The 17,171-nt window shown below is 37.0% G+C and overlaps 1 protein-coding gene across 2 annotated transcripts in view; it reads right to left on the reverse strand.

The window, feature by feature from the left end:
- Window positions 1-17,171, reverse strand: part of LOC142345498 (uncharacterized) — a 189,448-nt gene that overhangs the window by 156,641 nt on the left and 15,636 nt on the right. For both annotated transcript variants that reach the window (XM_075397567.1, XM_075397568.1), the window contains exon 2: window positions 6,020-6,220. In XM_075397567.1, coding sequence (XP_075253682.1) covers window positions 6,020-6,220 — 201 coding nt within the window. The remainder of the gene's footprint in view (window positions 1-6,019; window positions 6,221-17,171) is intronic.

Genomic DNA, 17,171 nt, shown 5'->3' on the forward strand with positions numbered 1-17,171 from the left:
CACCCGCCTCTCCCTCCAAGTCAGCAGGTCATTATGTAGAGAATTGGCTCTTGCGTCAGGGTTGCAAATGATACGCGTCAACTAAAACTAGGGGTTTGCGCGAACGGAGAAGATCCGAACCTATTGGATAATAACGACTGTCCTGTAAATCAAGCTATTTGGAGCACTGTTGAGAGTTAGAGCTTAGGGGAACACACACGAAACATTGTGGAAAATCTCAAAAAGTTGTTCGTTAGTTCAACTGTAGAGTTTTTCCGACAGTATTTAAGCTATTTCATACTTTTGCTCGTTTTAGCCCGTTAATGATCAGAATTTAGGTCGTTAATGATCAGAATTTAGGTCGTTAATGATCAGAATTTAGCTCGTTAATGATCAGAATTTAGCTCGTTAATGATCAGAATTTAGCTCGTTAATGGTCAGAAATTAGCTCGTTAATGATCAAACTTTAGATCGTTAATGATCAGAACTTAGCTCGTTAATGATCAGACTTTAGCTCGTTAATGATCAGAATTTAGCTCGTTAATGGTCAGAATTCAGCTCGTTAATGATCAGACTTTAGCTCGTTAATGATCAGAATTTAGCTCGTTAATGATCAGAATTTAGCTCATTAATGATCAGAATTTAGCTCGTTAATGATCAGAATTTAGCTCGTTAATGATCAGAATTTAGCTCGTTAATGATCAGAATATAGCTCGTTAATGATCAAACTTTAGATCGTTAATGATCAGAACTTAGCTCGTTAATGATCAGACTTTAGCTCGTTAATGATCAGAATTTAGCTCGTTAATGGTCAGAATTCAGCTCGTTAATGATCAGACTTTAGCTCGTTAATGATCAGAATTTAGCTCGTTAATGATCAGAATTTAGCTCGTTAATGATCAGAATTTAGCTCGTTAATGATCAGAATTTAGCTCGTTAATGATCAGAAATTAGGTCGTTAATGATCAGAGTTTAGCTTGTTATTGATCAGACTTTAGCTCGTTAACGATCAGATTTTAGCTCGTTAATGGTCAGAATTCAGCTCGTTAATGATCAGACTTTAGCTCGTTATTGATCAGACTTTAGCTCGTTAATGATCAGAATTTAGCTCGTTAATGATCAGAATTTAGCTCGTTAATGATCAGAATTTAGCTCGTTAATGATCAGAATTTAGCTCGTTAATGATCAGAATTTAGCTCGTTAATGATCAGAGTATAGCTCGTTAATGATCAGACTTTAGCTCGTTAATGATCAGAGTTTAGCTCGTTAATGATCAGAATTTAGCTCGTTAATGATCAGACTTTAGCTCGTTAATGATCAGAATTTAGATCGTTAGTGATCAGACTTTAGCTCGTTAATGATCAGAATTTAGCTTGTTAATGATCAGAATTTAGCTCGTTAATGATCAGAATTTAGCTCGTTAATGGTCAGAAATTAGCTCGTTAATGATCAGAATATAGCTCGTTAATGATCAGACTTTAGCTCGTTAATGATCAGAGTTTAGCTCGTTAATGATCAGAATTTAGCTCGTTAATGATCAGACTTTAGCTCGTTAATGATCAGAATTTAGCTCGTTAATGGTCAGAAATTAGCTCGTTAATGATCAAACTTTAGATCGTTAATGATCAGAACTTAGCTCGTTAATGATCAGACTTTAGCTCGTTAATGATCAGAATTTAGCTCGTTAATGGTCAGAAATTAGCTCGTTAATGATCAAACTTTAGATCGTTAATGATCAGAACTTAGCTCGTTAATGATCAGACTTTAGCTCGTTAATGATCAGAATTTAGCTCGTTAATGATCAGATTTAGCTCGTTATTGATCAGACTTTAGCTCGTTAATGATCAGAATTTAGCTCGTTAATGATCAGAATTTAGCTCGTTAATGATCAGAATTTAGCTCGTTAATGATCAGAATTTAGCTCGTTAATGATCAGAATTTAGCTCGTTAATGATCAGAATATAGCTCGTTAATGATCAGACTTTAGCTCGTTAATGATCAGAGTTTAGCTCGTTAATGATCAGAAGTTAGCTCGTTAATGATCAGACTTTAGCTCGTTAATGATCAGAATTTAGATCGTTAGTGATCAGACTTTAGCTCGTTAATGATCAGAATTTAGCTCGTTAATGATCAGAATTTAGCTCGTTAATGATCAGAATTTAGCTCGTTAATGGTCAGAAATTAGCTCGTTAATGATCAGAATATAGCTCGTTAATGATCAGACTTTAGCTCGTTAATGATCAGAGTTTAGCTCGTTAATGATCAGAATTTAGCTCGTTAATGATCAGACTTTAGCTCGTTAATGATCAGAATTTAGCTCGTTAATGGTCAGAAATTAGCTCGTTAATGATCAAACTTTAGATCGTTAATGATCAGAACTTAGCTCGTTAATGATCAGACTTTAGCTCGTTAATGATCAGAATTTAGCTCGTTAATGGTCAAAAATTAGCTCGTTAATGATCAAACTTTAGATCGTTAATGATCAGAACTTAGCTCGTTAATGATCAGACTTTAGCTCGTTAATGATCAGAATTTAGCTTGTTAATGATCAGACTTTAGCTCGTTATTGATCAGACTTTAGCTCGTTAATGATCAGAATTTAGCTCGTTAATGATCAGAATTTAGCTCGTTAATGATCAGAATTTAGCTCGTTAATGATCAGAATTTAGCTCGTTAATGATCAGAATTTAGCTCGTTAATGATCAGAATATAGCTCGTTAATGATCAGACTTTAGCTCGTTAATGATCAGAGTTTAGCTCGTTAATGATCAGAAGTTAGCTCGTTAATGATCAGACTTTAGCTCGTTAATGATCAGAATTTAGATCGTTAGTGATCAGACTTTAGCTCGTTAATGATCAGAATTTAGCTCGTTAATGATCAGAATTTAGCTCGTTAATGATCAGAATTTAGCTCGTTAATGGTCAGAAATTAGCTCGTTAATGATCAGAATATAGCTCGTTAATGATCAGACTTTAGCTCGTTAATGATCAGAGTTTAGCTCGTTAATGATCAGAATTTAGCTCGTTAATGATCAGACTTTAGCTCGTTAATGATCAGAATTTAGCTCGTTAATGGTCAGAAATTAGCTCGTTAATGATCAAACTTTAGATCGTTAATGATCAGAACTTAGCTCGTTAATGATCAGACTTTAGCTCGTTAATGATCAGAATTTAGCTCGTTAATGGTCAAAAATTAGCTCGTTAATGATCAAACTTTAGATCGTTAATGATCAGAACTTAGCTCGTTAATGATCAGACTTTAGCTCGTTAATGATCAGAATTTAGCTCGTTAATGGTCAGAATTCAGCTCGTTAATGATCAGACTTTAGCTCGTTAATGATCAGAAATTAGCTCGTTAATGATCAGAATTTAGCTCGTTAATGATCAGAATTTAGCTCGTTAATGATCAGAATTTAGCTCGTTAATGATCAGAAATTAGGTCGTTAATGATCAGAATTTAGGTCGTTAATGATCAGAATTTAGCTCGTTAATGATCAGAATTTAGCTCGTTAATGATCAGAATTTAGCTCGTTAATGGTCAGAAATTAGCTCGTTAATGATCAAACTTTAGATCGTTAATGATCAGAACTTAGCTCGTTAATGATCAGACTTTAGCTCGTTAATGATCAGAATTTAGCTCGTTAATGGTCAGAATTCAGCTCGTTAATGATCAGAATTTAGCTCGTTAATGGTCAGAAATTAGCTCGTTAATGATCAAACTTTAGATCGTTAATGATCAGAACTTAGCTCGTTAATGATCAGACTTTAGCTCGTTAATGATCAGAATTTAGCTCGTTAATGGTCAGAATTCAGCTCGTTAATGATCAGACTTTAGCTCGTTAATGATCAGAATTTAGCTCGTTAATGATCAGAATTTAGCTCGTTAATGATCAGAATTTAGGTCGTTAATGATCAGAGTTTAGCTCGTTAATGATCAGAATTTAGCTCGTTAATGATCAGAATTTAGCTCGTTAATGGTCGGAAATTAGCTCGTTAATGATCAAACTTTAGATCGTTAATGATCAGAACTTAGCTCGTTAATGATCAGACTTTAGCTCGTTAATGATCAGAATTTAGCTCGTTAATGGTCAGAATTCAGCTCGTTAATGATCAGAATTTAGGTCGTTAATGATCAGAATTTAGCTCGTTAATGGTCAGAAATTAGCTCGTTAATGATCAAACTTTAGATCGTTAATGATCAGAACTTAGCTCGTTAATGATCAGACTTTAGCTCGTTAATGATCAGAATTTAGCTCGTTAATGGTCAGAATTCAGCTCGTTAATGATCAGACTTTAGCTCGTTAATGATCAGAATTTAGCTCGTTAATGATCAGAATTTAGCTCGTTAATGATCAGAATTTAGCTCGTTAATGATCAGAATTTAGCTCGTTAATGATCAGAAATTAGGTTGTTAATGATCAGAGTTTAGCTTGTTATTGATCAGACTTTAGCTCGTTAACGATCAAATTTTAGCTCGTTAATGGTCAGAATTCAGCTCGTTAATGATCAGACTTTAGCTCGTTAATGATCAGAATTTAGCTCGTTAATGATCAGAATTTAGCTCGTTAATGATCAGAATTTAGCTCGTTAATGATCAGAATTTAGCTCGTTAATGATCAGAAACTAGGTCGTTAATGATCAGAGTTTAGCTTGTTATTGATCGGACTTTAGCTCGTTAATGGTCAGAAATTAGCTCGTTAATGATCAAACTTTAGATCGTTAATGATCAGAACTTAGCTCGTTAATGATCAGACTTTAGCTCGTTAATGATCAGAATTTAGCTCGTTAATGGTCAGAATTCAGCTCGTTAATGATCAGACTTTAGCTTGTTAATGATCAGAATTTAGCTCGTTAATGGTCAGAAATTAGCTCGTTAATGATCAAACTTTAGATCGTTAATGATCAGAACTTAGCTCGTTAATGATCAGAATTTAGGTCGTTAATGATCAGAATTTAGGTCGTTAATGATCAGAATTTAGCTCGTTAATGATCAGAATTTAGCTCGTTAATGATCAGAATTTAGCTCGTTAATGGTCAGAAATTAGCTCGTTAATGATCAAACTTTAGATCGTTAATGATCAGAACTTAGCTCGTTAATGATCAGACTTTAGCTCGTTAATGATCAGAATTTAGCTCGTTAATGGTCAGAATTCAGCTCGTTAATGATCAGACTTTAGCTCGTTAATGATCAGAATTTAGCTCGTTAATGATCAGAATTTAGCTCGTTAATGATCAGAATTTAGCTCGTTAATGATCAGAATTTAGCTCGTTAATGATCAGAAATTAGGTCGTTAATGATCAGAGTTTAGCTTGTTATTGATCAGACTTTAGCTCGTTAACGATCAGATTTTAGCTCGTTAATGGTCAGAATTCAGCTCGTTAATGATCAGAGTTTAGCTCGTTATTGATCAGACTTTAGCTCGTTAATGATCAGAATTTAGCTCGTTAATGATCAGAATTTAGCTCGTTAATGATCAGAATTTAGCTCGTTAATGATCAGAATTTAGCTCGTTAATGATCAGAATTTAGCTCGTTAATGATCAGAATATAGCTCGTTAATGATCAGACTTTAGCTCGTTAATGATCAGAGTTTAGCTCGTTAATGATCAGAATTTAGCTCGTTAATGATCAGACTTTAGCTCGTTAATGATCAGAATTTAGATCGTTAGTGATCAGACTTTAGCTCGTTAATGATCAGAATTTAGCTCGTTAATGATCAGAATTTAGCTCGTTAATGATCACAATTTAGCTCGTTAATGATCAGACTTTAGCTCGTTAATGATCAGACTTTAGCTCGTTATTGATCAGACTTTAGCTCATTAATGATCAGAATTTAGCTCGTTAATGATCAGAATTTAGCTCGTTAATGATCAGAATTTAGCTCGTTAATGATCAGACTTTAGCTCGTTAATGATCAGAATTTAGGCAGACTTTGACTAGGAAGTTCGTCCATGTAATCAAAAACGCAATTTACCCCCCCCCCCCTGTGCGTTTTTAATTGGCTGATCATTAACGCACACCTCGACCTGGGTTTACTTACCATCTTTTGCATTGCTCTCTTGCCGCCTGCATTGTAAGTGCCTCTGTACTCGCGTAGAAACAGCTGTCTTTCACTCCTGGTATCTCAAATGTCCCTATCACACACTTACATGTGCACTCGTTCAACAGCACTGCAGCTGCCCAAAAACCAACAAACAGACAAACCACATTCATTGCAGATTGCAACTTCAGATCTGAAGAGCTGAAAAATTAAATTCTCTCTGAAATGGCTTTGGAGTGAATATGAGCTAAAATTTGACTAATTGGTTCTGCTATCAGTATTTGAAAAAGATAAACCCGCCAGAATTTTTTTCGTAGTCGAGCACATGTAAATTTTGGTGAACCCTGGGGTAGGATTCCATCGGTCAGTAAAAGTTCGAGGCAGAGATATTTATTTGAACGATTGAAATTTCGATAGATTCAGAGAATTAAAAGCCTATTTTTTGCCCTAAACTTTGTCATGAATTAGGACACTAAGTTTAGGACAAAAAAAGTTTGAATTAGTTAGAAATCTGACTTTTGACACTTGAATCGAAACGCTATAAATAATCCGCCACTTCACTATCGGAGGCATAGAAATTAGTTTTATTTCGACTGTATTTCTTTGAAACATGCCCAACAAAAACTATAAGACTGACTGAAGTCAGCCGTACTAGCGCTATATAAAGGAGAATAGAGCCTTCTCAGTCTCTGATTGGCTGGAGGCGTATATTCAGTATTTTATCTGCTACATTTGATCTGAATCTGTAGAATGTTGGCTAAATACGTTGAATGTATCATCCTCGTTGAGTGTTGGAGACGATGTCTTGCGTCGTTGTCTGAGGTCCCTGTCCAGTGAAGTTTGTGTGGCTATAGTCATCAGCGAGTGAACTACATCTTCTAAGTTGCGGAGACAGTAAGTTTGCCAGTTACAGGGAGTGCTAGCCAGTAACGTCAGTCCTGTAAGAGTATCCACCAGTCTCCCGGTTTCGTTTAATGAGGATTTGTTCTAGCTTGGCCGAGTGCTGTAGTCTGTCGGTTGTACAAGGAGATTTCAACTCATCTCCATCTGATACAGGTCTTGTTCCGATTAGGTGTACGAGCTTCCTTGAATCCATCAATAGCTACATTCAGCTCCCTAACCCTTTAAAATTTGTAAGTTCAATACACATAGAGTGGGTTCTGACGAGAGACAAAAAGAAAAAATTGTTTCTTAACTTCAATTTGATTGAAGAAAATTAACTATAAGAGAAAATGAAAGAAGAAAAGGAGGAAAAGGAAGTTATAAAAAGAAAAGTTTACAAAAACAAGGTTCTGCTCGTTTTGGTAGAGAACGGTGTCTCTTTTAGGTACAGTGACTCTTGGAGTAGGAATGTGCCCATTAGCAGTGCTCCAACTCGAAATCCGGGGCCCGATTGTCTGCATCCCACAGGAAGTCGAGAATTCCCTCGTCTTGCGAGACAAGCAGCGAGAGCCCGAGGGTACAGATCACTGTTGCAGTGTGGCTGCATTGCCAAAAAATGGTTCAGAACCTGCTGTTTCTCGGCTGACGGCTCTGCGTTGGCCAACCTGTCTGCGATCCAATATCTGTAGAGGAGGTTGAAGGTAAGTCCATACATTCATTTTTGGAGCGCCTCCCTCTCCACATTGGAGATACTCAATTGGGACAAAGATATGGCGGTGCGTCCTAGCGTACCGGGGAACAAAGGAAACAATTTTCTATCGGATCAGAAGCCCTCAATTTTGTTTCTTAATACTTAGGGTCAATGATGTAGCTGAGTCATTCTCTAGTTGTCTAATTGTGCACGTGCTAGATGTGAGTTCTAGTGTACTTTCCGGGGGAGTAGAGATGTAGTTAATTCGCTCTGGGACGTAAATGACGTTTTCAGTGTTAAATCTCAGAAGACAAGTGGTCTGGTGGAACAAGAAATTGGGTCCGGGAGGCCTGTGAAATGTGCTCTGCGGTGGCGCAAAGGGATTTGGTTTTGGTTTTTTGTGATGAGAGGTGTGAGCCTCGGGGTGGGCTTACTGTGCTGGGAGGCTTGCTGGGAGGTGGCTGGCAACTATGGCGCTCTGACTCTGGGACTTGCAGAGTGGGTAGGTCTCATGTCTGAGGGGGCGGGGTTGTCTTCGGGAAGAGGTGTCGGTGCAGGGATAATTCTCCGTGGACGTGGGCTTTTTGCACGGAGGGTTTTGCGGAATTTGCTGTTGTAGTCCTGGTGGAGGCACTTTGGGCCTTTCACATCTTGGTGTGTTCATTCGAGTTGTTGCCGGCATCGATGATGGTGCTGGCAATTGTGTTGGAGGGCACGCAGGTAGTAATAGTGTGATCTACACAGCACCGGGGGGGGGGGGTACAGCAACAGGGTGGGTACAGATTTCAACTCATCTCCATCTGATACAGATCTTGTTCCGATTAGATTTACGAGCTTCCTTGAATCCATCAATAGCTACATTCAGCTCCTTAACTCTTTAAAATTTATAAGTTCAATACACATAGAGTGGGTTCTGACGAGAGAAAAAAAGAAAAAAATGTTCTTTTACCTAAATTTGATTGAAGCAAAATAACTATAATAGAAATTGAAAGTAGAAAAGGAGGAAAATGACGATATAAAGAAAAAAATTTACAAAAACAAAGTTCTGCGCTTTTTGGTAAAAAACGGTGTCTCTTTTAGGTACAGTGACTCTTGGAGTAGGAATGTGCCACTTAGCAGTGCTCGAACTCGAAATCCGGGGTCCGATTGTCAGCATCCCGCAGGAAGTCGAGAATTTCCTCGTCTTGCACCAGACATGCAGCGAGAGCCCGAGGGTACACGGAGGGGCTTGCGAAATTTGCTGTTGTGGCCCTGGTGGAGGCACTTTGGGCCTTTCACATCTTGGTGTGTCCATTCGGGTTGTTCTCGGCAGTGATGATGGTGCTGGCATTTGTGGTGGAGGGCACGCGAGTAGTAATAGTGTGATCTACCCAGCACCGGGTAGGGGGGTACAGCAATGGGGGGGGGGGGGGGGTACAGATTTCAACTCATCTCCATCTGATACAGGTCTTGTTCCGATTATATTTACGAGCTTCCTTGAATCCATCAATAGCTAAATTCAGCTCTTTCACCCTTTAAAATTCATAAGTTCAATACATATAGATTAGGTTCTGACGAGAGAAAAAAGAAAACATTGTTCCTTAAATTCAAAATGATTGAAGAAAATTAACTATAATAGAAAATGAAAGAAGAAAAGGAGGAAACGGAAGATATAAAGAGAAAAGTTTACAAAAATAAAGTTCTGCCCGTTTTGGTAGAAAACGATGTCTCTTTTAGGTACAGTGACTCTTGGAGTAGGAAAGTGCCCATTAGCAGTGCTCCAACTCGAAATCCGGGGCCCGATTGTCAGCATCCCGCAGGAAGTGGAGAATGTCCTCGTTTTGCGCCAGACAAGCAGCGAGAGCCCGAGGGCACAGATCACTGTTGCAGTGTGGCTGCATTGCCAGAAAATGGTTCAGAATATGATGTTTCTCAGCTGACGGCTCTGCGTTGGCCAACTTGTCTGCGATCCGATATCTGTAGAGGAGGTTGAAGGTAAGTCCATACATACACTTTGGAGCGCCTCCCTCTCCACATTGGAGATACTCAATTGGGACAAAGATATGGCCGTGCGTCCTAGCGTACCGGGGAACAAAGGAAACAATTTTCTAACGGATCAGAAGCCCTCAAATTTGTTTCGCATTACTCAGGGTCAATGATGTAGCTGTAGTCAATCTCTAGCTGTCTGATTGTGCACGTGCTAGATATGAGTTCTAGTGTACTTTCCGGGTGAGTAGAGATGTAGTTAATTCGCTTTGGGACGTAATTGACGTGTTCAGTGTTAAATCTCAGAGGACAGGTGGTCTGGTGGAATAAGAAATTGGGTCCGGGAGGCCTGTGATATGTGCTCTGCGTTGGCGCAAAGGGATTTGGTTTTGGTTTTTTGCGATGAGAGGTGTGAGCCTCGGGTTGGGCTTACTGTGGGCCGGGAGGTGGCTGGCAGCTATGGCGCTCTGACTCTGTGGTGGAGGGCACGCACGTAGTAAAAGTGTGATCTACCCAGCAACGCGGGGGGGGGGGGGGGGTTGAGGGCTCCATGTATTAAGACTAGGTATAACGAACGTTTCCCTGAAGGGTGCTCCCTATGTGTTAAGATTAGTTAAAAGATCTCTTGGTCAATCAGCAGAGGTTTTGGATTTTTCTGGGTCTTTTTGCAGAACTTTGACAATTTTTTCAATTTTCGGAGAAGTTTTGCATTTTTTGCAGAATTTTTACAAGTTTTTGCTATTCTTCAGCAATTCGAGGAAGGTTTTTGTATAAAACCAGAGATCTGGGTTGTTATTGTGTCCTTGGTTGAATAAAACTATGGTTTCAGAATAGTTTTAGCTTTGTTTCAGCAAGGTTTGTTGGTGTCTTTTTTTCAATTTCTGTTTTTTTTGCATTCAAATTACGACAGAGGAGGAAAAAATGATACTCAGGCTCAATAATTTAGCTAGCAATGGTCCGCGCTGGATTATCTTATTAAGATACGCGCCAATAATAATAGAAAAATGTCACTATTAGCAATTTAATGTTTCTTTGTGACGTCATAGAGAGTTTTTTTTATAATTCATAAAGTGTTCTAAGAGCTCTTTTTTGGGTGGTATAAAAGGTAAGTTTTTATGTAAATTTTGTTTTTTGGAAAAGGTAAAAATGGTAACAGATACGGTATAAATTATGCCCATCAAACTGCAAAATCTTTTGAAGAATAAAATAAATCAAAATAGCAAATCATAAATAGAAAAACTTACATAGACAAATAATAAAAACCTCACATATTAGAGAATAACAAAAAGTAAAATTAGTTATCGAAAATCTACAAATTGGGAGGTTCGGTATGATTACCGTCATTACAATTATTCGTTTGAGATAGAAATATAACAGCCCTTTCTTTGTCTGTTTTACGTACCAACACGATGACTAAAAACTCTAATCGTTCTATTTGTAGACGCAAGGTTAATAACTCTCCGATACTGTTCCTTTGATGTATCTCCAGTCTCCTCCAATGCTCTTTTGCGCAGAACTTGCTTCTATCCTTGTACCTGTCAGACTTGGCATTTTAGCAACAATAAGATTTGCTGCCGACTCAGAACCTTTCTGTTCATCTGAATTCTTCTTTACAGAGTCCTGGCACTCGTTTACAGTGCTTCTTATGCTTTGAACAGCAAGTTCTAGGAAAAATTTTGTGAGGCATCTGCCCTGAAGGAATCATTGGAGTCCTTCTCTCTCAAAGCTTCCCATTCTTCCTTTTTAGTGGGTTTTATGCAATCGTACATGTTCTTGTGCGCTTGCGCTAAATACAGAAATTACGTATCCATTTCCAGCTCCTCGAACTTGTCGAAATCGCAAAAGTTGTCAAAAAAATTGTAATAGAGCTCCATCATACGTAGTTTAGCGAATTAGAGAATGAAAAAACCAACTATTATAGGTTCTCAATGATCAATTTTTAATTTTGCGAGCTAAATTTTGTATATTTTTTCCGATACATTGTTCAATCGCTTAATTACTTTCCATTGATTGCTTTGTGAGTCTTCTCATCGTTCATGTACTTGGTTACGGTGTGTCTACATCTATCCATATTTCGATACTCATGGGAGATGTTACCCAACAATTTCCTATCGCAGCTACAACGCTCGAATCAGGATTTTTGTCACCGGCTATTCTAGCGTCAACCACTGACTGAACAAAACTGTTCACGCATTTGTGGTTATGTATTGAAGAAATCTATAGATTTGTGTACAATTCAGATCCAGACAGAAATAAAAATTGAATATTGGGGTAATGAGTGTCCCATTTTCTAACTTGAAGCTCGAAATCAAATTTCATGAGGTCGTTTGAGTAGGTTGTTTTCAATTGCATTTTCTCTCATATAATCCACAGTATTTGCTTGGCTGACATAAAACTTTTTTTAAAATAGGAAGGAAATTCGAAAACTTAAACTTTAATTCATCAGGAACTTCAAGATAGCATTGTTTATTTCTAAACATTTTCCCATCTCCTAATTTAGCTATAAGAGACTCTTGCTTCATAGGTAGCATGAAAGAAAAGATGTTTCTCACGTGATTTCTAACAATTTCCTTTTCTTTAAAAACTTCCATCAGTTGCATTCCCAGACTTCAACGATACTGTACCCTTTGTATCTCAAGTAATCTCTTCTGAATTCATCTTGTTCTCTTCATGTATTTCTTCTCAGCATTTCCTTTTCCAAGAGACGCGCTCGAGCTTCTTGACATGGGCAAAACTGAATATGACAACCCATGGCTTCAAACACTGCATTGCAATGATTGCAAAACTCATCCACGCTAAAACAGTCCATCTTTTTCTGTTTACCGGTTGTATAATAGCTTTCAATAGTGTATTCCAGACGTTGTGATTGGAGGTAAGACATGACTATGCTCTTAAATGTTTGCGATCTGTTGGTCCAAGCTTTTAATTTTTTTGAGAATCTGTGTCCAGTTCTCAGCGTGTGTACAGCCCAGTTAGCATTTCTTGGCACATTGAAACGGGATAGAGTTGACTGGCATCAATACCAGCGGTAATTTTACAGATGTTTTATGAATTTCTGATATAGGTCTGTTAAATTACTGCTTTTCCTGTGAGCACAATAGAAGGTCCACGCGTCCTATCCTCTCAATTTTTGTCATGCGGGTCCTTGACAGCTTCAACTGATGGAAAAAATTTGTGATTTGTTGACTGGTGGAGACAAATGTTTGCTAAACTGAGTAGTGTACACGCAAGTCTCAGCAGGTCAATTGCTTTGTTGTGGTGATACTCTATCATTTTTTGCATTGCTTCTAGCTTGGGAATAACTTCATTGTTGTTTGACCACTTGACAAAGTCTCTAAGGTAGACTCTGGCTCCTCATCTTGAACTACTTTAAGGTAATTATAGTTATCAATTCCAGATTGTGGACCTCCTTTCAGTCTCAACTTTTTCAAAGATGCTTGCTTAGATAGTACAACTTTGGTAAAATCGGTGAACTCTTTCTCCAAGGGGTTTTGATTGCTTAGTTTACTGAGGAAACATTGATAGGGAGGAAGAAAGATTGAGTCAAGTTTGTTTGAAGAATCAACTCATTCATATGTGAATAATTTTTTTCTCGGCAGTCTTGTAAGCATTGAGCAAAAAATCAACAGTTGTAGCTCTTCCGAGAAAAATAAAATTGTCAAGGTATTGCACGTCACCGAACCTGAAGGAATTAAAATGATTCGCTTTTTTATTACTGTCGGTTGAATATCCCGCTCATGAATGAGATAAGGTAGGAGGTAGGACATGATGAGATTCAAATCGAACTTTCCACTGTCGAATTCAAAAACAGGTAAAGTGTTCACATGACGCTCAAAGTGTTGTTGCAAGTCAAATAGCTAATTTTTCTGCGTTTGTAGGAACTGAGTAGAAACATCAGCTACCTCTTCTTCCTAGACACGTCAATATTCAAAATCGAAGAGAGAAGTTGTCCGATTTTTTCGTTCATTCAATTTCTCATAGATAACATTAACACGACAACAAATTACCTCCTGAATTGATGAAAATTTTGTTTGTATTTCGGTTTTACTCTTTCTAGCTAACTCTTCAAGAGTGTCAAAAAAAAGTACCTTAAGGGTCTCAGGGTGTTTATCGCATAGAAACACAAGTTCTTCAGTCAAATTGGAGGAAATGGAAACAGATATTGGTTCATGTTTTCGAAACCAAGCAGTTGAATTTGTATATTTTGGTTCTTCATTGGGAACACAGGTAGATTCAAAGCCAAAATAGCCAAATTTTTGACGAATATTTGATCATCGTTGCAGGAAATTCCAAATCCGTTGATTTTATTAAACAATGTATCTCGGAAAGTATAAGCAGTCTTTGGGTGAATATTCTGTATTCTGTCTTTGCAAGATTTTACATGATGGTTGAATTTTCCCAAATTGTATCGCAACTAGGGCAACGGAGTCTCTTAGGGAACCTTTTAGAATCGTTGACATAGCAAATATGGTTGTTGTGTCGCAGTAAATTATTGTTCTCATTGTACATTTCAACGCTTTTTCACGCAAGTTCGCCAAAAAATTGCCTTGCTCTATGTCAATCAAATCCAATAGCTAATTTTTCTTCATGCAAGTTCACCAAAAACTGCCTTGCTCTATATCAATCAAATCCAATAGCTACTTTTTCTGCGTTTGTAGGAACTGAGAAGAAACAACAGCTTCTTCTTCTTCCTAGACACGTTAATATTCAAAATCAAAGAGAAAAGTTGTCCAACTATTCGTTCATTCAATTTCTCATAAATAGTTTTGACATGACAATAATTTGTCTTTTGAATTGATGCAGTTTTTGTTCCTGAATTGATGCAATTTTTGTATGCTTTTCGGCTGTACTCTTTCTAGCTAACTCCGCAAGTGTGTCGAAAAAAGAAACAATTAGGGTCATAGGGTTTTGACGGATAGAAACACATGTTCTTCAATCAAATTGGAGGAAATGGAAACAGATATTGGTTCGTGTTTTCGAATCCAATTAGTTCAATTTGTATATTTTAGCTCTTCAGTGGGAACGCAGATGGATCCAAAGCCACAATAGCCAAAATTTTGACCAATTTTAAATCATCTTTGCAGGAAATTCCAAATCCATTGAGTTCATCAAACAATGTATCTCGCAGAATATACACACTCTTTGGGTGAATATTCTGTATGGTGTTTTTGCAAGTTTTTACATGACGGTTGAACTTTCCCAATTTGTTCATAAATATGTCGCAACTAGGGCAACGGAATCTCTTAGAGAACGTGTTAATATCGTTAACATAGCAAATATGGTTGTTGTGTCGCAGTAAATTATTGCTCTCATTGTACATTTCAACGCTTCTTCCCGCTAGTTAACCAAAAGTTTGCCTTCCTCTGTATCAATCAAATTCAACAGCTAATTTTTCTACGTTTGTACGAACTGAGAAGAAACAACAGCGTCCTCTTCTTCCTAGACATGTCAATATTCAAAATCGAAGAGAGAAGTTGTCCGATTTTTTCGTTCATTCAATTTCTCATAGATAACATTAACACGACAACAAATTACCTCTTGAATTGGTGCAATTTTTGTTTGCATTTCGGCTGTACTTTCTCTAGCTAACTCTGCAAGTGTGTCGAAAAAAGAAACAATTAGGGTCACAGGATTTTGTCAGATAGAAACACATTTTCTTCAATCAAACTGGAGGAAATGGAAACAGATATTGGTTCATGTTTCTGAATCCAATTAGTTCAATTTGTATAATTTAGCTCTTCAATGGGAACGCAGATGGATCCAAAGCCAAAATAGCCAAAATTTTGACCAATTTTTAATCTTTTTTTTCACATGACGCTCAAAGTGTTGTTGCAAGTCCAATAGCTAATTTTTCTGCGTTTGTAGGAACTGAGTAGAAACATCAGCTACCTCTTCTTCCTAGAAACGTCAATATTCAAAATCGAGGAGAGAAGTTGTCCGATTTTTTCGTTCATTCAATTTCTCATAGATAACATTAACACGACAACAAATTACCTCCTGAATTGATGCAAATTTTGTTTGTATTTCGGTTTTACTCTTTCTGGCTAACTCTTCAAGAGTGTCGAAAAAAAGTACATTAAGGGTCTCAGGGTCTTTGTCGCATAGAAACACAAGTTCTTAAGTCAATTTGGAGGAAATGGAAACAGATATTGGTTCATGTTTTTGAAACCAAGCAGTTGAATATGTATATTTTGGTTCTTCATTGGGAACACAGGTAGATTCAAAGCCAAAAAAGCCAAATTCTTGACGAATATTTGATAATTGTTGCAGGAAATTCCAAATCCGTTGAGTTCATTGAACAATGTATCTCGGAAGGTATAAACAGTCTTAGGGTGAATATTCTGTATTCTGTCTTTGCAAGATTTCACATGACGGTTGAAATTTCCCAATTTCTGTTTATAAATGTATCACAACTAGGGCAACGGAATCTTTTAGAGAACGAGTTAATATCGTTAACATATATATCCTAAATATCGAAACAGAAGTACGCTAACCTACTTTTCTATATTTAAAAGAAACATATTATGATTCAATAAAAATCTAAAAAAATCGTTTTCGAAATGATAGATATCAGGAACAAGTCGCTGAACCATTCCGTTGTTATACTTGTTTGAATTATTTCAAGCAATACTTTTCTTTAATGCAACACAGACGAGCTAGATACCAGGATCCATTTGAAATTCTGGTTAAAAAATTTTCGAATCTGAATATTTTTGAATAGACAATCTGATACAAAAATTTCTCAATGTAGCTTCATTTAGTATACATTTTGTGGGTATAAATGACGTCATTACCCTAAAAGGAATTGTTTTAGTTATTGAGAGGAGTACGTTGCTCGTATAAATCATTTATACAGTTTTACACTCTCAGCTCAGTTTGTGGAAATGTCATTCTCTAAAATATTGCCTTTTCATAATTTTCTGAGTCTAAGAAATAAATCAAAAGTCATCCACGTTAGACTTCACTAAAAACTAAAAAAATTTTATACAGTTCTTGAAGCTTTGAACTTTCCCAAAAATGATAAACTTGACAGTCTACACAGCACTACTTTAATATTTCAATCTGATAAACAAAAAATCAATTTGACAACATCGTTAGAACGGAATTCAATTGAGTTTTTGACCAAAATTTAAATAAAAAAGGATAATAAAAATTTTATAAAAAATTGATGGATATTGTCACACCTTTTTTTCAATGTTTCTCAACAACGAAAAACGAAAAATCGTTTCATGGCACCCTGTAAAAAATTGGGATCAAAACGTTAATTTAGAGAAAAGTGACTCATTGGATAAGGTAATTCAATTCTGTAATTTTTTCTAGCAAGATTGAAAATGTTCCGTGTACATGCAATTTTAAACAATCCTGCTGGAGCTGTAAAAGCAACAAAAAACCGTGGACCTGGTTATTGCTACAGGTTACCTGAATTTCCGAGCTCAAATTTTGTCGGTCACAATACTGGTCTGTTTTTTTGCATCTATATAAAATTTTGTCATCCACTTATTGTCCAAATACGAGACTGATAAAAATCTTTCGGAAAATCATTCCAGAAGAAATAATGCCACTCGTTGTACTAGTTAGAACTTGTTGAAATGTTGGGAATCTTTAACGGCAGAA

This window comes from Convolutriloba macropyga, chromosome 9 (genome assembly GCF_964194025.1).
Source record: "Convolutriloba macropyga chromosome 9, txConMacr16.3, whole genome shotgun sequence".
Lineage (NCBI taxonomy): Eukaryota > Metazoa > Xenacoelomorpha > Acoela > Convolutidae > Convolutriloba > Convolutriloba macropyga.